This window comes from Felis catus, chromosome B1 (assembly GCF_018350175.1).
Source record: "Felis catus isolate Fca126 chromosome B1, F.catus_Fca126_mat1.0, whole genome shotgun sequence".
Lineage (NCBI taxonomy): Eukaryota > Metazoa > Chordata > Mammalia > Carnivora > Felidae > Felis > Felis catus.
Window position 1 is genome coordinate 30914137 of NC_058371.1, and position 25784 is coordinate 30939920.

The 25784-nt window shown below is 43.0% G+C and overlaps 2 protein-coding genes across 23 annotated transcripts in view; one reads left to right on the forward strand and one right to left on the reverse strand.

The window, feature by feature from the left end:
* Positions 1–12062, forward strand: part of LOC101100463 — a 95933-nt gene extending 83871 nt beyond the window's left edge. For 6 of the 20 annotated variants that reach the window (XR_006596436.1, XR_006596428.1, XR_006596434.1 and 3 more), the window contains 2 exons: positions 10100–10398; positions 11342–12059. Coding sequence is in view for 4 of the 20 variants with exons in the window: in XM_019828395.3 (XP_019683954.1) it covers positions 10100–10398; positions 11342–11568 (526 nt within the window). In the remaining 16 variants the exon portion in view is untranslated. Of the gene's footprint in view, positions 1–2934; positions 3359–10099; positions 10440–11341 lie in introns of those variants that run through there. The other 14 variants (XM_019828390.3, XM_045055353.1, XR_006596435.1 and 11 more) reach the window with 7 other exon arrangements.
* Positions 12063–15948: 3886 nt separating this feature from the next.
* FUT10 (fucosyltransferase 10) overlaps positions 15949–25784 on the reverse strand; it is an 87723-nt gene continuing 77887 nt past the window's right edge. Inside the window, exons 5-7 of one of the 3 annotated variants that reach the window (XR_006596425.1) lie at positions 23658–24354; positions 20756–23428; positions 15949–16400 (exon numbers count right to left, since the gene is read on the reverse strand). Coding sequence is in view for 2 of the 3 variants with exons in the window: in XM_003984668.6 (XP_003984717.2) it covers positions 24130–24354 (225 nt within the window). In the remaining variant the exon portion in view is untranslated. Of the gene's footprint in view, positions 16401–20755; positions 23429–23625; positions 24355–25784 lie in introns of those variants that run through there. The other 2 variants (XM_003984668.6, XM_045055351.1) reach the window with 2 other exon arrangements.

The following is a 25784-nucleotide window of genomic DNA, read 5'->3' on the forward strand; positions in this document are numbered from 1 at the left end:
GTATGCCGTTAATATAGCTGGCAGGAATGGCGATATACAAGCTCAATATTTGCCAATCCCAAACTGAGATACACCACCTCACCAATCATAGAACACTGAAACCAAAAGACGTGTTAGTAATTTCCCAGTATACAATTTCCCTTTCATTTTACAGATGAGGATACTGCAGAAGCAAAATAAGAGAGATCCAGACCCCAAGTGTGTTATCTGACTTCTCCATTTCGCCAAGCCCATCCTTGCTCTCAGAAGCAATTGACTAGATATTCCGAGTCCACGAGTTTTCTCTTTGTGGAAAGAATCTTCCTTGCATAGTTACTTCTCACAAACAGTTTTTCGGTGCTGGAGTTTTCCCAGGAAAAATGGGAGATCATTCTAGAAAAGAAAATACCCAACGCCTAAATTTAGAGCAGAATCCCTTTCATGTTCATCACCTTTATAGTCAGGCTAAACTTGTCAGAGAATCATCTGGCCTTATTTTTATTTTTTTTATTTTTTTTTTCAATGTTTATTTATTTTTGGGACAGAGAGAGACAGAGCATGAACGGGGGAGGGGCAGAGAGAGAGGGAGACACAGAATCGGAAACAGGCTCCAGGCTCCGAGCCATCAGCCCAGAGCCCGACGCGGGGCTCGAACTCACGGACCGCGAGATGGTGACCTGGCCGAAGTCGGACGCTTAACCGACTGCGCCACCCAGGCGCCCCTATCTGGCCTTATTTTTAGAAGTACGTGTGTTCTCCGCTCATATTGCAAGAAGTGACAGAGAGACATAAAAAGGGGGTGTTGGGACTTTTCAGGCCCTTTTGCCTGTGCAAATCATCGCCTCATTGTGCTGGGAATTTACAAGAGTCTCCTCAGACTTCCAGAAATAACAAGTTCCATTGTCTTGTTAGTTCCTTTGCCCTGTTCATTATCAAAGAGATCAGTAAAAATGAATGAAAGGAGTCTGATTAAAAGTTCCAGGATACCATTATGTTTACAAGAGGGAGGGCCACCTGGGTGGCTCAGTGGGTTGAGCATCAGACTCTTGATTTCGGCTCAGGTCATGATCTCACCCTACGTGGGTTTGAACCTCACATTGGGCTCTGCACTGACAGCGTGGAGCCCACTTGGGATATTCTCTCTCTCTCTCTCTCTCTCTCTCTCTCTCTCTCTCTCCCTCTGCCCCTCCCTGACTTGTACACTCACAATCTCTCTCCCAAAAATAAACAAATGAACTTTAAAATGTATAAATACCTAATGAGGGGATGAAGATAGCTGCTTAAACCCTTTGCCCCTGAGAACAAGCTGTGCTAGAAATTTGATCCAATCGCTGGCTGCTTTGGTTCCGTGTGCCTTCAGACCTTACAGAACCTGTGTGTGAAGGCTCGTGTAACCTTGCTGAGTAACCACATATCGATGGTTAATGAATATATATGAGGATTGGCGGATCAGGCTGGGGTGAGCAGGCCTGATACTTGATCTTTCCAGTGAAACTCATGATAACAACTCACTGTGTGCCCTCGGAAAGCTTTCTGCGGGCCTTGCTTCTGCCAGCCTCCCGCCTTATCAGCAGGCCCCCAAAGCTTCAAATTACAGCAGCTAATTGGATGAAAGTGGAAATGCATCCTTCTAATGGAGTGAGAGATTCATGCCCTGATCTTTTTCCTTCACCTGCTGAGGCAAAACAAAAACACAGATGAAGGTTGTGAAGCAGAAAAGCAGATTAGCTCTGCTTTGGAGCCACGAGAGTGGATGTTCCAGCTAAAATCGAAAGAGTTTTAGAGAATATAGACACACATCCAAAGGACAGAAAACAACCCAAGATAGCAGTTACCAAATTATCCCAGAGACAATCTGCAAATCCCTTGCTCAGTAAAAGCTAGCAATACAATCTACCTTCATCTATGAATAAGTTATTTCATACCTAAAGATAATTTCATTCGTGGCCTTATTTTATGACATTTTTATAACTGTGACACCCTGGGGCGCCTGGGTGGCGCAGTCGGTTAAGCGTCCGACTTCAGCCAGGTCACGATCTCGCAGTCCGTGAGTTTGAGCCCCGCGTCAGGCTCTGGGCTGATGGCTCGGAGCCTGGAGCCTGTTTCCGATTCTGTGTCTCCCTCTCTCTCTGCCCCTCCCCCGTTCATGCTCTGTCTCTCTCTGTCCCAAAAATAAATAAAAACGTTGAAAAAAAAATTTTTTAAAAACAATAACTGTGACATCCTATATGGGTCCGAGGCATGAAGAAGCTGAATAAAAACCATCAAAATAAAGATTTAATGTGAAATTGTTTAATGCAATTGGGACTCATAAGTTGGCCGACAGGGACTATTTTTCATGAGCTTCCTGTTAGAGCTTTTCTGTTAGCTTTCTTATAGACTGATACAGTTTGTATTAAAAACACATCTGCAGTTAGTTCAGGAAAGAAGACTTTTCTGACATCAACCTATTTTATCCAAAGAGATGCAATTAAAAATGCATATGGGGTGATTCCATCTTTTTATTAAATTACCCTGAAGAAGGGAGCAGTGTTACCATACGGTGATGGAGACACTAAAATTCAAAGAAGCTTCAGAGTGAGATAAGTTGGATTTACATCATTTAAAGGACAGGTCTGAGATCAAGGTTCTGGGTGACTTTCTTCTGGCAATTAATTGCCACGTGTGGCATAGTTTAATGGGCTTTTACATTCCATTTTCGAGGGATGAAATTTGTGAGTGCCTGAAGGAGGTGTCATCAAGATGGCAGGAGGAACAGTGAAGAATGAAAAGAGAAAATATGATAGAATGAGCAATTACAGAACGTGGTATTTATTGCATTTTAAAATAATAGCCCACCCCTCAGCGCAGGGGAAAGGAAAAGAGAAAACTCTGTGAGAGGCATTCACATTGCTTAATTGTGAGCTACATTTCCTTTCTGGTGAACTTACCTTACTGTTTTGGCTAAACTTCCAGATCAACAGACGAGCATCATGGTCTCTCATATGAGCGTTGGGTTCACACTGTCAGCCCATGAACCCATCTCTACCAAGTACCAGTTCAAAGCAGAACCTTGGATTACACATTCCATGAATGACCAACGTAGAATGGACATAATATTCAGATGATATGAAAAACACACCAATTCCATGACAAAAAAAAAAGCTGTCTCTTTATTTTATTTTGTCGGCTAAAGGACATCTCAGTACTCTTTTCAGAATAATTCTGTGTCTTTAGAAAAGTATACTGAGGAATGATCATGAACTTTAATCTAAATCTGGACTCTGCCACTTGCTTGCTGTGTAAATTTGTATAAGTTACTTGACACTCTACATCTGTGTTTCCATCTGCAAAAATCAGAATGACAATATTTTCAGTTTACAAAATTGTTCTAAGACCCAAATCACATCATAGCCATATGTAAAAATATTTAGAACATAGTAGATATATACTGAGCTAGAGAGAATGCAAAAAAAGGACATGACCCCCTAGGACAAGATAATCTAGTAGGTGAAATGCAATTTGGGAATATCCTACAGTATCATATAGTCATACGTCATATAAACATAGAGAATATTAGACAGCCCACATGAATGTTATAGTTACACAAAGCAAGCAAAGAGCCATCATGAGACAGGCTAGTCAGAGAAAATTTCCAAGAGATCTTAGCCTTTGGCTAGGGAGCATTCTCTCTCCAAATGATCACAAATTACCGTACGCTGTAGGCATTTTGAAGTATCCATATCTCCAAAAGACTTCTTGACAATTTTACCCAACTTTCTGACACTTAACCACACAACCTATTCTTCAACAGACATTTATCAAAAGCCGCTGATTTCCAGATGTTTCTTCTCCTGGGCCTGTCACCTTCTGCACAGAAGAAACAAGAGAACCCATCCAGGCTCTTATACTCCCTGAGGAAAACAAACAACCCCACCTTGATCTCTGCAATCAGCACTCTGAGCTGACACTTAGCTTCCTCTCGAACATGCTAAAGAAAAAAGTGTATATTATTCAGTTGCATTTTCTCAGTTTATTTTCTTATCTTTTAACATACCATAAGTTCTTCAAATACTGCTTGATCTTATATATCTACAAGTCTACCAACAGCAATAAGACTTGGCAAATTAAGTATCCAAATTAATTATGCAAGCTTGGCTTTAATTTCTACTTTAAAATATAATGCACTGAATTAGAGGTATCAATATCAAAATATTGCCTATGCTTGTTGCTAATTTTAAATGGAAAGGTTTCCAATTCAAACAGTTCTAGATATTCAAACACATTTTCATTTGCTCGTGAGAATTTTTTAAGGCAGAACATGCTACTTAACATAAAATCATCAGTCTTATAACAGAAATATAGGCAGGATCCAAGTTCATCATAAGATTCATTCATTCATTCATTATGCTGGGCACTAGAGGGGAAAAAAACCCACTATCTGATCTCCAAGAAACTCAGTCTATAAGAGGCAAACATGTAAATAGATCATAAAAATTACAATATAGTAAGTCCTTTTATAAACATTACAGGAGAGGTGTTTCCTATCTAAATTTTGTCCTCATGATGTAGGAGCATACCAGGCTAGGATAAAAGAAGATAATAGGAGACATGATATTTTAGCAAGACAATCTATAGAACATGCCTACGATATTGCAGATGCTAGGTAGCCTAGAACATTGGGAAGGTCTCTTTCCCTCCACCTGGGGTGGCATCCAGCAGAGGACTTGACGGTGCTCAAGGATGTACACCTGCAGAGGAAGCAGGCCCCCGAGTAGGGAATGGAAGACAATAAACATAGTGAGTTGCAGACCAGTGAACGAAACCAGAGAACCTATGAAATGTGGAGGAGAGTCACTCATAAAGCTACAACCCTTCATTAAAACTCTTACTGAGCTAGAAGGTAGAACTTGAACCAAAAGTCAAAGACTATCAAAGTATTCTTCCTCATTCTCTATCAGTGTGTGTGTATGTGCACACATGTGAGTATGTACACATGAGCTCAACCTAGCAACCTGTTAAGTCGACTCTGGGGAATGAGTTGTATTGCCCCCTCCTTTTCCACGTTGGAGTGTAATCTTGGTGATTATAAAGGAGAAATGTACATTGTGTAATGAAAGAAGAGAGAATAACTAACAGCCTTTGAGAGTATTCAAGAAAGCGTCACTGAGGAAATCATTTGAGCTGAGACTCGAACGATAAATAGGGATTCATCAAGCTGGTATTCCAGGCAGAGGAAATAAAACACTCTATTCAAGATGTATAGGTATGAAGAAAACATGGAGTGTTCAGGCAACATATAGTTAGTGTGGTTTAGCAGAGCACAGGGCATGCTAATGAGGAAGTAAGAGGTGAACCTGAAAAGTCCGGTAAGGGTTATACCAGAGTCTATATCCCAAAGGGGATGAGTGGCTATTAAAGGATATTAAGCTAGGGAGTATTTGATTTACAAGAGAAAGATTTTATTGAAAGGCCCTGAAGTGAGTGGACTATAAAGTTTACACCATATAAATATATTGGAGAAAGGTTACACAAAGGTAATCTGAGCTAGGTGGTAGAGGGTTGTGGGGCATGACCTTAGAAGAGATCCGTGGAGCTTCGGAACAAGACTAGACTGTGGTTAGTGACGGCTTAACCTGAAACAGTGACAGAAGGAAGGGATAGATGAGAATACACTAAGGGAGTGGATTCCTAAGTGGGATGGATGAATACAGAGAGAGAAGGCAAGGAAGGAACATAGCTGATTCTCAGATGTACACTTTTGGTGATTAGATTTATGGGGAAAGATCTTGATTTCCATTTTATAAAGGTTAAGGGCCCTGTGATGCATCTAAATCATATTTCCCAGTGGGTAGCTGAACATGCATATCTGATCGCAATTAGAAGCATGGCTTTAAAGATGAAAACAAAACGTTTGGTGTCAGAAAGCAGATTAGCGATGTTGTAGGGCCAGGAATGGGGGAGGGTTGAATGCAAAAGAGAACTAGGGGATTCATTAGGCTGCCATCAATGTTCTATATCTTGATTGTGGTGGTGGATACATGGCTGTATATATATTCCAAATAACTCACTGAACTTGAAATGGGTGCACTGTATTTTATGTAACTATAATGGAGCATAAAAATGTTTAATGGTTTAAGTCACAAGTATATGAACGATAGTTGAAAACGTGAAGTGGACAGGATAGACGAGAGAGGCTATAGAATGCGACACGAAGAAGCCTGAGGCTAGAATTATACACGAGGGGTATGAGAAGAAAACTAGCAAAATCATTAGCCCCTGTTACCGTTTAGCCATGAAACAGAACAAGATCATTTAAAGGCTCTTTGGAGGCTTATATGTCACCTAATACTACTTCACCTTACGTATGAAGGAAGTGGAGGTCATATTGAGGTACTATGGTTTGTTCGAGATCACAAAGGTAGTTAATAGCAAAAGCAAAGTTAGACACAGCCAGGAGTCCTGAGCCTGGGGTACTTCTGTCTGGGGCTACTCAGTTGTAACAGGGGAACTTTCACAACTGTGAAAGGTCACCCTACACCACCAAAAGAAGTCTCTTTGGTGTCCCATTCAAGCCGGGACCCATATTTCTTCCTCTTAGTTATCGCTTTCTGTGTTCCACACCCGTCGAAGAGCCACATGACCGTACAAACTCGTAAAAAGCCTTAACAAGAAGACAAAACCACCTTCTGAGGAAGGAGAGAGCTGTTCCTCGCTGCCACTGCCTGAGATTTTGTTAGTAGAGAGGAATAAAGTTAGACGTCGATATGAATATAGAGGAAGCATTTTTCATCACACAAACATATACCTACAGAGCAGGGGGGTTTATTTTGTTTTGTTTTCCTGGGATGGCCTGTCTCTGCACATTGCACCCACATCTTCTGGCAAGTCAAATAAATGAGCATGTCACACGCCAGTGGAAATTAAGAAGGAGGAAGTGTAGAGAAGGTGTTTAACAATACATCCAGTCAAGCACCACCTTTAAATTTTTCTTTTCTTTTACTTTAAAAAAAAGGAACTCACCTAAGTACACTTCCACATATAATGGAAAAAAGAGATGAAAAGTTGACTTCATTGGTGAATATTGAACAGATGGAGCCAAAAGCATCTAGGGGAGAGGAAATAGAGACAAATATGGTTGTCATGGTTTCTTTGAGACGCAGTAAACAAAGGACCCAAATGGACAATGAAATCCCCCGTTGGGAAAAAACCACATGTCGCTCCTTTCTTTCTTAGATAATTGCCAAGCTCACTTTGAATGTCTGGAGTCAGTGGGAGATGAGAGAACAGTGATGCTGTCACTCACCCCTGGCTATTCTCAAATTATATTTGCCCTGAGACCATCTCCAATCCTTCTATAGAACAGACATCAAACAATTAATGGCTGCCTTAGATTAATCAATTACCCCACTGGGCAGTGCCCCGAAGAAATATGTGACACATATAAACACAGGAGAAGCTGTGCACAGCCTGACACCAAGTTCTCTGCCTAATTGGGAAGCCGCAAGCACACATGAGAACATTTTAAAAGATTTGTAAATCCTGGTGGACACATTCAGGTTCCCAGTCTCTAGTGTCACTCTAGTCAGGTCCAAATTAATCTAAATCCAATGCTACCATGTTCTAGGTGAGACGTGAGTCAGACAATAGCTCGATATATCTGCCATGTCCAATGTTCCCGCATAATTTGCACGGTATTGGAAAAGGAGGGAAGGGGGTGGGGAGGGATCCCTTCAGAACAGCCTTCCTGAGAGTCACACTGAATCCCAGTGCAGTGAAGACCATCCCCTGTATGATGGCAAACAGGCAAACGTCGGAAACATTCAAATGTTTGGCTGAACTCACGTATTTTGTCTGGAGGTTCTGATGGAGTTGACACAAGGTCTTTTCCAAGGTCATTTCAGAGGCTGCCAGTGCTGAGATCAGACTGTTTAAACCCCGAATTCCGCACCAGTCCCCCTCCTGTTCCCACCAAAACAGGTTCTTTCTATGCCACACGGATTGGGAGTTGTTTTCTCCTTGTTTTCCAGGCCCTTCATGAATGACCCTTAGTTTGCTGAGGGATTGTGTGACTTGAGGGGAGGTCCGGTGTAGAGCTGAAGAATGCGGTTGTGTTTATGAAGACTGAGGGCACTTGAGCCAGCTGCACGTGAGGGGTGGGAGGGGAGGAAGGGTGGCTTCACCTTGGCTCAGCTATATGTCCTCAGAAGCCAAGAAGTCACCGAGCAATTTTTAGGTTGTTGAAATTTATCGCTCTCATGAGTCTGTCCCCAGAGCCCAAAGCTTGCAACATCTTATTTCCTGTTTTGGGATTTCCTGAAACTGAAGCTGAGACATTGGCCTCTGTAAAGAAACCCATAGCAAAAGCCTTTTCTCCAGAACAATGACTGTGTGCCATCAGCCTCACCATACAACTTGGCCTCCCCAACTTAGCGCCATTTTCACCTCCCCAACCTAGCGCCATTTTCACATCTCCTCAGAAAGTGCATTTGTCACTTCTTCTCTATCACCCATACCTCCCTGTCCCTTGTCATTGCCACCCTCTCCAACATTTTACTTCTTTTTTGAAAAATTATTTTGAGAGACAGAGAGAGTGAGTGAGCAGGGGGCAGGCAGAGAGAGAGGAAGAGAGAGAGAGAGAATCCCAAGCACGTTTCTCGCTATCAATTCAGAGCCCAATGCAGGGCTTGAACTCATGAACCACAAGATCATGACTTGAGCTGAAATCAAGAGTTGGATGCTGAACTGATTGAACCACCCAGTCACCCCTGCAAACCTCTTATTATAAAGTTTATTTGGAGTGTTGCTTCTTCACAAGACAGGGGTCTATATGAATTTTGGGAAGCTACACTATCTTCTATAGTTGCAAAACAAATGGAGGAAATTTTGCACAAGTATCAAGTTAGAAAGAATCCCAGACTATGAACAGGTAGGGTGGGGGTGGGGTAGGCATAATAGACAGGGTATAAGAAATGACACCACATGCTTTCTTCATTGAATGTTAACTCTGGTTTTCCATGACTGTGATCATGGTTTACTGCAGCATCACTGCCAGAATTCCAACATCATTCATTTCTGAGTTTTTGTTGTTTGCACAGATACATCATCTTTACTTCACAGTCCTTCCCGAGCTTTCATCTGCCAGCTCTCACAATGGGGAAGTCGAAGTACTTGTTGTGTGTACAGAATTACAAAGCACCTGCAAACAAATCTGGTGAGAGGCCAAACCTAGGCCTTCCCAAAGATGGGAGTATCCCTTAAGGCTAACACAGCTGCCGTGGGCTTTTCCAAGTGTTTAATACATTCCAACCAAATGTTACGTATGTATGTATGTATGTATGTATGTATGTATGTATCTATCTATCTATCTATTCATCCATCCATCCATCCATCCATCTGTCTACCTATCTCAAGTGGGCTCCATGCTCAGAGCAAAGCCCAATATGTGGTTATACCATGACCCTGGGATCACGACCTGAGCCAAAATCAAGAGTCAGATGCTCATGCAACTGAGCCACCCAGGCACCCCACACCAAATTCTTCATAATTCCAATATCACATGAAAGTTTTCTGAAAGAAGAAATAGATTGACTTAGAAGCGTGGACACAGGCTCCATTTCACTCATACGGAATTTCATATTTATGAAAGGCTATAAGGGTAGAACTGGAGTTTTCCATACCAGTGGGAAAGACATTTTATTTTTCCACGGTACTGCAAAGAATCACAACAACCTATCGATCCCATGAGAGATTCTTTTGGGAGAAAATGAACTATGGTAGAAAGAACAGGAGCAAACAAGACAATCCTAGGTCTGAAATTTGGTTCTGCCATTTACTAGTTATATGGCAACGGATAAGCTATGTATATAATGACATGTCCTGCTTCATTATCTTAGGTAATAAAAAAAAAAATCACGTTTTCAAAAATGTGAGCTGCCAACTTCCTATCTCAAAAGGGTTTTATCTCCCTTTCTAATTATTCTAATAAATCATAGAACGTTAGGGGTCTATTAGCCCAAAGAGCTGTTCTGCTTTATAATTGCCTTAAAGAGAAAAAAGCTGGAAAAATTAATTTGTACACCATATGTCTCCATTCTCTACCACCATGACTGCTGTTTCTACTATATATTTTTCTCTTTAGAGACAACATGCCTCCCGGCTCCACCACTGCCACTGCCACCACCACCTCTGACGCGAGAGAAGAAATGTCTCTGGAAGTACCCCTCTCCAGCGCCGTCATTTTGAGCACCTTCCTGCAAGAGCATAGCCCAGAAATTCTGGACCTTCCTGGCATGACCGATCTCATGGAGTTCCTATGTCCTGGGCCCTCCCCTAACAGCAACAAACCCGACGACGTGGCCATGTGGCAGCCTTCATCGGGGACAAGATGGAAGTCAGGTGGATGCTGTCCCACATCAGCGAGCTGCCCGGGCTGGCCAGGTACAGCCTGGCCTTCACCCACAAGCAGACAGGCCTGACAGGTGCTCTTAGAAGTTTCTCGGATGGTCTCACTAATCTCAGGGAGAACATAAGGATCTGGAGATTCCTGCCCCTATCAGGGACAGGGTAAAGAAGCCTTGAGATTTCATGACCTTGACTTACCCTCCTGCATGGGGTGATACTCCCTAGGGCATATCCTCTCTGAGTGCCACAGGCCCCACTACTCCCTATTGTCTTGTCATGCTTGCTTCCCCACTTTTCTGCTTGTGCCTGGTCCCAGAGGCCTTTGGCTTTGAGATGCCTGGTTTACTGACTCCATGCTTGAATTCTTGAGCGTGTTTGCCTGCTTCGCCACCTGTGCTCATGCCTCTCCTTCTGCCAGGAGCGCCTTCGTCTGGCAGACATGGATGCTTCCTCCCTCATCTACCCAGCAGGTGCCTCCTCCCCTGAGCACCTCTCCTGACCACTCTCCATTCCTCCCTCCGAGTCCCCAGGAGACGAGCCACAGCCTGGGTGGGCTGGCTTCTCCTCCCAGCCACTCGGGGCTCACCCCTGCGTCCACAGAGCGAGCATAAGAGGCATTGCAGAATGAGCACACCTGTTCAAGGCTGAAGTCCTCACCTCTCGCCACCTACCCCGTCCCCTTGATCCCACAATTGTCCCCCAACCCAGGTCACCGGCTGGCGCTGTCCCTGCTGCTGCTGTTGCTGCTGCTAGGTTTGGGGCTCCACCTTCTCCAGTGACACCTGCTGCTGCTCAGTGTGGGGTGAGGGTGGGAGGGTGCAGGGCTGGTCTCTGCACCGCCCCCCCCCCACCGGGAGGTGGCCTCAGTTGGTTTTGTTGTCTTTTTTAACTGTTTTCTGATGATCCCTTTTTAATATTTAAACTCTGAGTGCTGGAACACTACTGAGGTTTCATACTAGGTTTTTTTTTCTTTTTGTAGGAGAAATGAATTCATCATACCTCTGGGGTCGTTACTGGTTAACTGCCGGCACCAAGGCCTCGCTGGGCCTGCTCTCCTGGCCCCGCATCGTACGTGCAGTGGCCCGTCCCGGGAGGGAGACTTCCCCTCCCAGATGGGCCATAGGTGGGCATCGGGGGAGTGCTGGCCGCACCCCCATGTCTGTGATGCCCATGGCAAAGAGAAAATCCGCTGGGATAGATTTCTGAGAGGTAGGAGAGCTCAATAAAATGTTGGTTTCAAAAACAAAAACAAAAAAAAACAATACCAAAACACCTTGTTAGTTTTCTTTTCTTTCCCCTTCTCCACTTCCTCCTCTTTATTCTCTCAATCTGATATTCATCACACCCCCACCCCCTCCACACACACACACACTACAAAATAACTAACCATCCTCTAAACCTGGTTGTTAAGCCTGAGTCATTGCCTCAGATTCCCTTTTCTCATCTAGTGAATCTCTACATGGAGAGGGAAGTGTTGGAGTCTTCTCTGGCAGGGGACTTGGTTAAAGTCTCCAGTGCATCAGAGGTGATGTTGAACTTCAAAACAGAAGGGGTCCGTGAATCTAATCATGAGAAAGCATTCAGATAAATCCAGATTATGGAATATTCTACAAGACAGATGGTCTTGACTCTTCAAAAATATCCGTGTCAACAAAAGACCAAAAGCAAACAAAACAAAGTAAAATAAGACAACTCTGCTAAATTAAAAGAGATTAAAGATATATAAAAAATAAAGGAAATATGAGATTCTCAGTTGGATTGAAAAAAAGAAACAGCTGTAATAACTCATCATTTGTAAGGCTGAGAAACTGTGAATATGGTGTGTGTATTAGATAATATTATTGTGTCAGCGTTTGATTCCTTGAGTGTGATCATGGATTTGTGGTTATTTAGAAGAATGTCCTTCATAGAAGATGGTGGGGAGGTGACATTTGCAACTTTTTTTAAATTCCAGTATAGTTAACATAAAGTGTTATATTAGTTTCAGGCGTACAATAGTGATTCAACAATTCCATACATTACAAGTACACTCCTTAATCCCCATCACCTGTTTTACTCCCGCGCCCCCCACCTCCCCTCTGGTAACCATAATTTGTTCTCAGTAGTTAAGAGTCTGTTTCTTGGCTTGTCTCTCTCTCTCTCTTTTTCCTTTCCTCATTTGTTTTGTTTCTTAAATTCCACATACAAGTGAAATCATATGGTACTTGTCTTTCTCTGACTTATTTCACTCTCAAGCTCCATTCATGTCATTATAAATGGCAAGACTTCATTTTTTATGGCTGAATAATATCCCATTGTGTATATAAACCAATTCTTTATCCACTCATCTGTTGATGGACATGGGCTGCTTCCATAATTTGGCTATTGTAAATAATGCTGCTATAAACATAGGGGTGCATGTATCCCTCTGAATTAGTTTTTGTGTTTTGGGGGTAAATACCGTGTAGTGCCATTACTGGATTGTAGGGCACTTCAATTTTTAACTTTTAAAGAAAACTCCATACTGTTTTCCACAGTGGCTGCATCAGGTTTCATTCCCATCAATCAGGCAAGAAAGTCCTTTTTCTCTACATCCTCGCCAGCACCTGTTGTTTCCTGTATTTTGATTTTAGCCCTTCTGACAGTGTGAGGTGATATCTCATCGTAGTTTTGATTCACATTTCCCTGATGACGAGTGATGCTGAGCATCTTTTCATGTGTCTGTTGGCCATCTGGGTGTCTTCTTGGAAGAAATGTCTGTTCGTGTCTTCTGCCCATTTTTTAAAAGTTTTTATTTGTTTATTTTGAGAGAGAGAGAGAACAATCTGGAGAGGGGCAGACAGAGGAGGAGACACAGGATCTGAAGCAGACTCTGTGCTGACAGCAGAAAGCCCGACATGGGACTTGAACTCATGAGCTGTGAGATAATGACCTGAGCCAAAGTTGGACACTTAGCCGACTGAGCCACCCAGGCACCCCTCTTCTGCCCATTTTTAATTGGATTACTTGTTTTTTGGGTGTAGAGTTTTACAAGTTTTTTATATATTTTGGATACTAAGCCTTTGTTGGAAATATCTTCTCCCATTCTGTTGGGAAAATAGGTTTTAGTTTTGTTGATTGTTTTTTAGCTTTGTTGGTTGTTTCCTTCGCTGTGCTGAGCGTTTTATTTTGATGTAGTCCCTATAGTTTATTTTTGCTTTTATTTCCCTTGCCTCAGGAGACTAATCTAGAAAAATGTTGTTATGGCCTATATCAGAGACCTTACTGACTGTGCTCTCTTCAAGAATTTGTATGGTTTCAGGTCTCACAGTTAGGTCTTGAATCGATTTCGAATTTACTTTTACATATGGTGTAAGAACATGGTCGTTTCATTCTTTTGTATGTAGCTGTCCAGTTTTCCCAACACTCTTGTTGAAGAGACTGACTTTTTACCATTGGATAGTCTTCCCTGCTTTATCAAAGATTAATTGGCCATATGTTTATGGGCTTATTTCTGGGTATTCTATTCTATTCCACTGATCTATGTGTCTATTTTTGTGCCAGTACCATACTGTTTTGTGGCTGTAGCATACTGTTTTGATTACTACAACTTTGTAATGGAACTTGAATTCTGGAATTGTGTTACCTCCAGCTTTGCTTTTCTTTTTCAAAATTGCTTTGGCTATTTTGTGGTCTTTTGTGGTTCCATGTAAACTTTAGGATTTTTGGTGCTAACTCTGTGAAAAATGCTATTGACATTTTGATAAGGATTGCATTAAATCTATAGATTGCTTTGGGTAGGATACACATTTTTACAATATTTGTTCTTCCAATCCATGAGCATGGAATGTCTTTCCATTTCTTTGTGTCATCTTCAATTTCTTTCATTAATGCTTTGTAGTTTTCAGAGTACAGGTCTTTCACCTCTTTGGTTATAATTTTTGGTGCAATTGTAAATGGGATTTTCTTAATTTCTCTTTCTGCTGCTTCATTATTAATGTATAGAAATGCAACAGATTTCTGCACTTTGATTTTGTATCCTGTGACTTTACTCAATTATCAGTTCTAGTAGTATTTTGGTGGAGTTGTTAGAGTTTTTCTATATAGAATATCATGTCATCTGCAAATAGTGAAAGTTTTACTTCTTCCTTACCAACTTGGATGTCTTCTATTTCACAACTTACTTTTAAATGGCAAAATAAATAAATAAACAAATAAATAAATAAATAAGATGTAAAGCAAATGTGGCAAAATGTTACAAACTGGTGAATCTAATTGAAGAGATATTGAGTGTTGCCACTTTTCTGCAGTTCTAAAACGTTGTCAAAAGATGCAGGGAAATAGGTTCTGGAAGGTGGGGAGAATAGATGCTCCGAGTCAGTGATTTTTGAGAGTCCACAACACGTATTCTACTTAAATTTCCACTTCTTCCCCTATAATTGGTTTTTGATTCATCCATAACTAAGGTATTTGAGAGAACCACCTTTTCTTTCTTTTTTTTTTTAATTTTTTTTTCAACGTTTATTTATTTTTGGGACAGAGAGAGACAGAGCATGAACGGGGGAGGGGCAGAGAGAGAGGGAGACACAGAATCGGAAACAGGCTCCAGGCTCTGAGCCATCAGCCCAGAGCCCGACGCGGGGCTCGAACTCCCGGACCGCGAGATCGTGACCTGGCTGAAGTCGGACGCTTAACCGACTGCGCCACCCAGGCGCCCCGAGAACCACCTTTTCTAAGCACAAAAAATTCCTCCCTTCCTCCAGAACAAAGGGGACCCAATCACCTGACCTTGCCACATGTAAACCAATTGATCAAAAGGTTCTTGCTGGAGTACAGATCACCTCTACCCAGGAGATGTAGAGATCTCTACCACTAAAAAAGCTATTGGCAAGCTCAAACAATGGCTTCTTTCACTTCAAACTGTTTAAAACGTCACCCCGCCATGATTAAACTGAGTTTTACTGTGTTCTTTTATTTATTTTTTTTAATTTTTAAAGTTTATTTATTTTGAGAGAAAGAGAGCAACCGAGAGGGGCAAAGAGTGTGAGAGAGAATCCCAAGCAAGTTCTGTGCTGTCAGCATAGAGCCCGATGCGGGGCTCAAACTCATGAACCATGAGGTCATGACCTGAGCTGAAACCAAGATTCAGAAGCTTAACTGATTGAGCCACCCAGGTGCACCTACTGTGTTTTGTGTTATAAGCAGGGGAGAAAACTATCTGCCTCAAATGGTTATTGCAACAACTAAGTGCCATTACATAGGACAGCATCCAATATGTATTAATCAATACTATAAACCTTTTCCTCATCTGAGCACCCCATGCTCAGAGACTGTTCTGGAACACAGTGGTGCCAAAACGTGACGTTGCCTCCTACATTCCCTATGGCAAGGATGACCACGCATCCTAGTTTATGTCTATCGTCCTGGCTTAATGGCTCCCCTTTCACTCAAGAGTGTCCCCGTTCGGAAAATAAATCATAAGGCCATCAACCTATTGTCACAGTCTTTCCGGAAAATACATGCTGCTAAAAGGCACAGAGGGCGGCACCATCTTTCTGAATAAACATTACCAAAATGTATTTTTAATGGCATCCCCAGAGCTATAGCGAAAATCAAGAAACAAACATATAAGGAGGGGACATCACAGATTTCCTTTTTATTGTTCCTGCTCCATCACCTCCAGGTGGGAGCATTCGGAGGCTGGGATTTTAGGCCATGAAAACAGGAAATAGAAGACATCTGTGATCCTACTTCACTACTGGAAGATGCTCATCTAAGTGACCTGTGTTCTCTCAGACTCACAGATAATATTATTTCAGTGGTGAAATGAGTCTTCTTATTAATGGTGTGTGAACTGTACACACGATGACTGAATACAGCTTGTAAGATAAAACTTTTCCAGGCACCATGACAAAGCAAATGCGGACCGGCCCCAGCCTCTATACTTACGGTGAACAGATGCAGTTTCGGCAGAGTGGACCTGCTTGCCCAGTGGGCCTGCTGTCTTCATTGCTAATCCCCAAGTCAGAGTTCTTATTCTTGCCAGAAATCACCCAAGGTTGACAGATGAAATGTCTCCTCTTCCGAGAAACAGGAATAAAACAACGGAGTAAACAGTGAAAAGATTAGAGACAGGGTTTGCTTCTAGACTTGCCAACTCACTTCAAATTTGAATGCTTAGTAGTTTTCTTTTTAGTTTAAAAAAAAAAATTATTTATTTATTTAGAGAGAGAGAGAGTAGGGGAAGGACAGAGGGCAAAGGAGAGAGAGGGAGAGAGACGGAGACACAGAGAGAGGATCCCAGGCAGGCTTCAAGTTCAGTGTGGAGCCCAACACAGGGCTCGATCTCGTGAACTGTGAGATCATGACCTGAACTGAAATCAAGAGTCGGACATTTAACTGTGCCCTCAGGCACCCCTGAACCCTTAGTAGTTTTAACATATCTTGTCAATATAGCATGTTTAATACACTCTATCAGTATAACCCATTTATATCACATCTCATGTTTCAAATGTGCTGGTAAGGAGTCAGGAGGTAAATTCCATCCCATGGGGCTCTGATAAAATAAAGCTTCCAGGCAGTGATTTCTATTTTGCTAAAGCATTTCCATTCTCATTCCCCTAAACAAATCAGAATGTCAGCTCTATAGTGGCAGGGGCTTGGTGGGTTCCATTCGCTGCTGGGTGCCCATGGCCCAGAATAATCCCTGGCACGTAGTAAGAGCTCAATAAAAATGTATTCAAGGGCGCCTGGGGGCTCAGCTGGGTAAGCGTCCAACTTCAGCTCAGGTCATGATCTCATGGTTTGTGGGTTCGAGCCCCACTGTGCTGACAGCTCAGAGCCTGGAGCCTGCTTGGGATTCTGTGTCTCCCTCTCTCTCTGCCCCTCCCCTGCTCGTGCTCTCTCTCTCTCTCTCTCTCTCTCTCTCTCTCTCTCTCAGAAATAAATAAACATTAAAAAAATGTATTCAATACATTAATAAATTCCAGGCAGACTGACACTGAGTCACCCAAGTAACGATATTTTTTTAAATTTATTTTTAAACTATTTTTCCTGTTCCTTAATACATTTTTTGTTGTTTCTGACTTAAATAACAAAGGCTTCTTTTCCCTCAATGAAACCTCTCATACTTTTTATCTTACCCCAATTTTCTTTCTTTCTTTTTTTAAGTTTATTTATTTATTTTGAGGGAGACAAAGCACAGACAGAGGAGGTGCGAAGAGATGGGAGAGAGAGAGAATCCCAGGGAGGATCTGTGCTGTCAGCACAGAGCCTGATGCAGGGCTCGGTCCCACAAACCATGGGATCATGACCTGAGCTGAAATCAAGAGTAGGACCCTTAGCCAACTGAGCCACCCAGGCACCCCTATTTACCCCAATTTGCAAGTAAGTAATCAATAATTTAAAAACTCTCCCACTGGAAATTCCATTTTCACTTACGGAAGTCTTGAACTAAAAAAAATTTTTTTAATTTAATTTTTAAAAAATTGTTCTCTCTCCACTACCTGACACCATCTTTTCCTTTCTTAGAATTATAAAAACAAACTAATAAACTAAAAACACTCTGACACATCATCTCTGTTTTCAGGCAATGTCAAATGCAGCGTTTGTTAATATCCCCACCAATCAAGCACATCCTAACTTGCGCTCAAAAGCTGAAATGTTATCATGGGCAACAACATCCATCAGCTTTCTTAAAGTGACAGGCTCACTTTGTGTTCATGCAGCTGACGCACAAAAACCCAAGCCCGGATAGCCGTAGGTTGCCAGATGCTCTTTTGAGTAGAGATGGAATTACAAGCAAAAGCTGTTAAATCGGCTCACACCTCGAACAAGCACACAAGTACTTTCCCTTGCGATTCCCATTGCGCTCTGAGGTGCAGAAGTGATTTACGGATACCTCCCCATTTTGTCACACGGAATATTAAAAAGACGTGTACTCAAAGATCAAGGTTTAATAAAATTAATCATTTTTACTGCTTCATCAAGAACATTCTTAAATAAAACTGCCTTTTTCTGGGTGCGACTCACCAGATACGTGCCCACAGTCATGTTGAGTTGAATATAGAAGCAATTTATGTTAGGCTGATTTCAAAGGCTCCTGGGATAAGATAATGCCCCTGCCTCGAAACCATTCATATCACCCCCTACCCACCCTGATGGTCCCTAAGTTTCTTCAATTACCCACTCGGCCCGTTTCTTGAAAATGAAGTTGTGTATGAAAGTAAAATTCCAAGTGTCCTTGGTGGCCTATTCAGGCTGATCGTGTGACCTCCTCTGGTGAACGAGGTTGGATGATGTGGCCGTGGTTTGCATGAGAAATAAAATAGGGAATCAAGTTTTCACCTAATGTTCAAAACACCCTTGGAGGCATTTAGCAATGTGTAGTTCTTGTTTACTTTATTTTTTATTTTAGGGAAAGGGAGAGAGTGAGCAAGGGAAAGGCGCAGAGGGAGAGAGAGAATCTCAAGCAGCCTCCACGTTCAGTGCAGAGCCCGACCGCAGGGCATGACCCTGGGATCAACACCTGAGCCGACCTGTTTCCGATTCTGTGTCTCCCTCTCTCTCTGCCCCTCCCCCGTTCATGCTCTGTCTCTCTCTGTCCCAAAAATAAATAAAAAACGTTGAAAAAAAAATGAAAAAAAAAAAGGGGGGCGCCTGGGTGGTGCAGTCGGTTAAGCGTCCGACTTCAGCCAGGTCACGATCTCGCGGTCCGTGAGTTCGAGCCCCGCGTCAGGCTCTGGGCTGATGGCTCGGAGCCTGGAGCCTGTTTCCGATTCTGTGTCTCCCTCTCTCTCTCTGCCCCTCCCCCGTTCATGCTCTGTCTCTCTCTGTCCCAAAAATAAATAAAAAACGTTGAAAAAAAAATGAAAAAAAAAAAGGGGGGCGCCTGGGTGGTGCAGTCGGTTAAGCGTCCGACTTCAGCCAGGTCACGATCTCGCGGTCCGTGAGTTCGAGCCCCGCGTCAGGCTCTGGGCTGATGGCTCGGAGCCTGGAGCCTGTTTCCGATTCTGTGTCTCCCTCTCTCTCTCTGCCCCTCCCCCGTTCATGCTCTGTCTCTCTCTGTCCCAAAAATAAATAAAAAACGTTGAAAAAAAAAAAGACCTGAGCCGAAATCGAGAGTCGGATGCTCAGCCGACTGAGCCACCCAGGCGCCCCAGTCGGTGTCCCCTTCTGATTCATTTCAGAGGTTTCAGAGACAACAGCTGAACTTCTCATGTCCGTGGTTCCAAGGGGACACAAAGGAGCAAGGGTAGCTATCTGGGAAGAAGCCTCAGGAAGGTGAAAGGAGGTCCCCGTCCATCATGGCTGGTCACACCCCTTAGGGATGCAGCCACATCCCCAAATGACCACAGGCTTGGCTGTTAAGCCCAATGAGTTGAGATGACAAAAATCATGGAGAGGCACTTCTGCTCCTCTCCACACCTCTGCCCCTTGCCCATCTCCTTAATAATCCCACCACCACCATCAATGGGGTCATTAATTTAACGGGTTAGACCCAGGAGATTGATGGGCCAAATCTATTAGCAAGAGAGGTTCCTGTGACTAAACAGTGCTTTGCACTCATATTCTCGCATCAGTAACATTCGACGAACAAAACAGGGCTTGTCTCTCAGAAGTCCTGAGCAGGTTCCTCCTCTTTCTTGTTTTTTGTTTTGTTTTTGTTTGTTTGTTTGTTTTTCAGTTAATAAGTAAGAGAGGCAGAACTTCCAGACCTGGTCACCTTTCCCTCCTCTCTTGGTATGGGCACATTGAACAGGCTCCCCTCAAGACTGAGAACTGCAAAATTGAAAGGCTTTTGCCAGACATCATTGCACTGGGTTTAAATATATTTTTTAATGTTTGTTTATTTTTGAGAGAGAGAGGGAGAGCACGAGCCGGGAGGGTCACAGACAAGGGAGACAGAGGATCTGAAGTAGGCTCTGCGTTGACAGCAGAGAGCCCGACGCAGGGCTCGAACTCACGAACCCGTGAGGTCATGACCTGAGCCAAAGTCAGACACTCAACCGACTGAGCCACCCAGGCGCCCCTGCACTGGGTTTCGTTGGGTTGGCACAGCTACCCTAAAGAGTTTGTTCTATTCCCATTATGCTTTTAGGAGCGTTGTATAAAACTCCATCAGAAATCCCATGGAGGGGAGAGACAGTACAATTTGAGCATTCCTCTCGGTCCCTACCCAGACCCCTTCACACCGCTCTCCCGTGCCTAATTCACATCTGCTGAGGTGCCGAACACAATGCCTGTCTCCTAACAATCCATGCGTCCCAAATAACTAAATGACAAACAGAAGGGTACCACTGCTGACACTATCATTACCAATGCCTGTGTTCTGCACGAATCTCAGTCAAGGTCTTCGCAAAGGCTGATGGCCACACACAGCTGTAAAAACGACAGCGAGCATTTGTGAAGTGAAGACGAATTCTGGCTCACTTACCCTTCGCAACAAGCTCACAGAGAGGCTGGCCTGTAATAAGCTTTCCCAGTGAGCAAACTGAAGCTCAGAAGGCCAAATAACTCGGCCAAGGTAATACAGATGGGGTACTGGAGAGTGGGGACTAAAACCGGTTTTCTTATTCTAGAGTCACAGCTCGCAATTCTATATCCCAAGTTTTTCAGGCATTTTAATTTCTGTAATCGGAAGAAAATAAAGATAGATGTTGATGTTAGAATTATGCAGGAAAGGCAGTATCACTAATGACAACAACAAAAGGGAAAACAAAAAAAGGAAATTCCCTAAAGAAGGGTAAGAAAGTTCTTCCTAGGATATTCAGGATTGCAAAGCCACTTGAAACATAAACTAACCACCATTATTGTCAGCCTGTGAACTTCCACAACCTGTATCTTGATGATTCCAAGGAAGACATATGTCATTCATGCAGAACTGTACCCATGTTGCTTTAGATAATCAACATCATTCACTGAAAATTAACTCTACATCGGATTCCCCTAATGCCTTGTCCTCTTTAGCAGGAATTATGAGCACACTAATGACTTTCTTAGATGCACAGTATTACACTGGGCATCTCAAGTTCAGGCCGGCACTGTGCTTGGATTCAGGTAGTGTTCTGTAGATACTAGATTGTTCTACATGTAATATACAACGTGTGACTCAGAAGGAATGATGCTCATTTTTGCTTGTCTTTCACTTCTGAGTAGTGCCTAGAACACTGTGTGTGTTCAATCTGTTACTGATAACGGTAATAATCTCAACTGATGTTCTAGTCACCAGAATCTAGTCCTTAACAGCAACAAATAAGCCAGTCGGCGTTCGGGTTCTGAAATTTTATATTTGCTACATGATCAAAGATCAAAGATACCTTTCCACACGAAGATTCTGAAGACTATTGACTTGCATTGGTAAGCCTTCTTTTCAACGTTTCTGAAAAGGTTTCTATCCATCTTGTCATATCACTTTGAAAAACAGTCTTTGAGAACAAACCAAACAAAATGTATTGATGCACTGAACAGAATACTGCACTGCACAGAGCCCTTCACAGCAGCCCTGTGAGACAGGACTCTTTCTTAATCGTAGTTCAAAATGGAGACACTCAGGTAAAGAGAAGGGTGTGGTCTGATAGGATCGACAGATAGAATGGTACTGAGGGGGCCTGCATGGACCTCAAAAACGCACAGCTCCCCACTTGCAGATGAGAATCCTGCTACAGTGGGGACACGCCTCTCACTCCACGACAGCAATTATCACGCACGACACATATGCTAAACAAACAACAACAATAAAGTCTCAAATCTATGGGTATTCAAAGAGTCCCAAAGAACTCCTAATTTATTTTCTTCGAAACACACCTCACTTTCAATCCCATGGAGTTCCCTCTCCTCAGACCCCTTCCTCCGCAAAATGTTTAGACCATGCTAAATGGTCAATTATTCATTTCGCTAAATTTGTTGAGGGCTACATATTTCTGAAAAGTTTAGGGAGACTTTTATCTATGGAGTCTTGATGAAGAAACAAGATAGAACAAAACTACACGCAATGTTGAGCTTTAAAACATACGTGCAGCATATGAACACTGGGCATTAGTTGAAGGCATTTATGGAGAACTGAAGCTCTCTGGTAATAACTCCCCAGAGGCACCAATCACATCCTGGGCTTTCTTTGAAGAGTACAGCAACAACAAAACTCATTTAATATACAATTTAAAATCTGGTCCTTTAACAAACAATTGCCCTTTCCAAGACTTTCCCTTTGGATATTATCAGAAAAGATGGCAGAGATAAACTACTTTCTATCCTTAACACTACCCACAGAGGATGCTTCTTCCTCCAAAGAGCATTCTTCCCTTTAAAACCATGCAGAGGCTCCAAATGGTTTGTTACTGCCTTAGTGAAAACATCTTCAAATCTAAACGCCTTCATTTTGATAAACAAAGAACGTGACACAGAAAAGAACTTCAGTGACCAGCCCAATCGCTTCTTTTTTAGGGACAAAAACTAAGGCCCAAGGAGGGAAGAGATTTGTACCAAATCATATTCAGCTCATGGCCGCGCTGGGATGGAGAGGGACCCAGTCATAGACACCTTCTCCCAAATAGCAATGTGACCTTTCTTAGAATGTATTGGTTCAGGCCGCACTTAGAGCACTACGTATGGAAGAGCCTGTTCACGGCTGGCATGTAAAGGCACTGGCTTGGGATAAAGGGGAGCTGGTACCATGGGAGCCACCCTAAGTTTTGCCCGTGTGCCACACTGGGGACATGAGTGTCAGGGACTCTTACTGTCCTCTGTGGCTTGGGCCTTTCCACAATAAAGAGCACCAAAGCCATGACACGTTGGGTGGCAACGGGCTATAGTATCCTCTAAAAGCCTCCCCACCATCACACGGGAAGAAAATGTGAGCCAGTGTTTTCTCCTGGTCTTTCATGGAGCTCTAGTGGATGATCCCACCAGGAGAGCTGAACCTTCTCTGTGACGGGATCAGAAATGACAAGGGACATTTACAAACCAGTGGGGCTGCCCACTATTGTATCATCCTAAGAAAAAACAAATCACCTTCAACACATCTGGGGTTCCTGGGGGCATTCACTTCCACTCTCACGCTGATGGAAACGAACAGGGTGTACCGCTTGGATCATATGATTATTATTCTGCTCTGCAGAGTGAGAGACAATTGAGAACATCTCACCGTTCAAAATACACGAGGAGAAGGCAGGTCTTCCTAAGACATTCCAGTTAGGGAGGCGAGCGGGGAAGGAGGCAGGGCAAGGTGGAAAGAAGAAAAGAGAGGTAGTGAGAGTAAGGAGAAGGCAGGCATGCGTATGTTCTTCTGACTTGAGAGTAAACAGCCGATAAAATTCACACAGCTTTTATTACTCACTTACATCCCTGGAAACCAACAGATGGAATCTCTCATTGCCAAGTTCTAATGCATTTCATGTTCATGCTTAGCATCAGGACACCGGGCTTGCCAAATACCAATAAACCGCAGACAGTGAGGTGAGTGTCAAGAATCCACAGCTCCACCCTCCGCCTCGCTTGCGGCGAGGAAAGCACTCACTCCGCATTAGCTGGACGTCCACAAAAGGCAGCAGGTACATCCGTCCAGACGTGGAAACTGAAGGTGACCAGTGTCCATACGACATATTCACTTTTTTAGTATAAAAAATACAGAGGTGACCCCTAAGGGTAATTCATATCCATTAGCTGAGAGGGCTCATTATGAGAACTACAGCAATTAATTCTTATCCTGAAGGACAGTCAACAAAGTAGCGACTGTATTCGAGTGTTAAGGCAACCTAGAAAATAAAGCACAAGAGAACCCCCTAGTCTATAGCGCTGTGATACTGGTAGAAATTAGTCCTTGAACACGAGGGCCCAAAACTCTTGAGCTGAAAAATTTTTATTCCTGTCAACCAGCCACCTTAGTGCCTGGGCTTCTTTCTTGGACTGTTCAAAGCTTGGTATCCACATCTCCCTCAAAGAGCTCCAACGTGGAGCCAGAGGTGAGAAAGCAAACACTGTGGGCTCCGGGCAGCTCAGGTGGGTAACTTCTGCCTTCCATCTTTTGGGTGGTAAGCCCTGCATTGGGAGAAAGGAAAAAAGAATTCAAAATAGATGATAAAGAAAAACAAGTCCCATGTTCCTGCCTCACGACAACAGCACCCGACACGTACTTTTCCTTTGAAGGCAAATATCGTCACTCCCCAGTGAAACAAATAGTCTCTTGGCAAATATTTTTATGAAACTTCAGAACACAGAAAAGAAGGGAGAGATTCTGCCACCTCCCTGACTGGAAAAGTCTAATTCTGAGGATCAGGAGTTAGGATGGTTGTAGATTTCTTGACAGGGACACTGGAGGTTAAAAAGCGATGGGGAGACTAACCGTTGAATGTTAACATTACTGCGTAAACCTTTAGGGAAGAAAAAGAATACTTGCGTAGCCTCAAAATATCTCCCCCGAAATATTTATTCATTATTGTGGTGGTTTTAACTCATGCCTGCAAATGGTGTGATATTCCTCTCTCGAGGAGGTGAAGATCAATCCCCCTCCCTTCGAGCATGACCTGGACTTAGCAACCTGCTTAATGGAAAGGGAAAAACAGTAAGCTCATGGAGGAAACCTAGCAGGTATCGCCTTAAACCAAGTGATCAAAGTTAACATCACTAGTAATAGGTCAGGTTGATGTCATGCACCCCCCTGACAAGGTGCGATGAGAAGGGCCCTTTCACCGCTGCGATATTATTCCCCCAAATCCATAATCCAAGTTTTAACAGGAGAAAACATCAGACAAACCCATGGAGGGACAGTCTAGAAAAATATTGGCCAGTACTCTTTAAAAGCATCAAAATTATTAAAAATAAGGAAACTGAACGACTGTCACAGTTTGGAGAAGACCAAGGACACACGAGAACTCATTTCAATCTGGTATCTTGGATTTAATCCTGGAACAAAGGACGTTGGTGGAAAAACGGGTGAAATACGACTAAAGTCTGCAGGTGAGTTAATCGCAGTGTGCCAACGTTAATTTCTTAAGCGCTGACACGTTATCATGTCATGATGTGCAATGTGAACAACAGGAGAGGCCAGGTGAAGGGCGTTCAGGACCTCTGTACCATCTTTGTAACTCTTCCGCCAATTTAAAATCATTTCAAAAGTAAAAGTTTTTTTTTTTTTTTTTTTTTAAGGCGATGCAAAATGCCTTCCACATTCTAAGGAAAACTGATAGTTTACACTCAGCGAAACTATGGCTTACATGTTGGAGTGAAATGAAGACATTTCAGACATCCTCACGTACCCCTTCTCGAGAAGCTGTCCAAGGGTAGGATCAATCAGAAGCGCAAACTCGGGAAAAGGGAGAAAGCATGCAAGAAATAGAGGTGTCCCCGCAATAGAAAAAGATAAGAAAGGAAAATCCTCAAATGCTGGGCAGGGGAGCTCTCAGGGTCCCTTTTTTTAAACATCAAAATATTAGTGTATCGGCATGTTAGTTAGAAACATTGGGCAAATA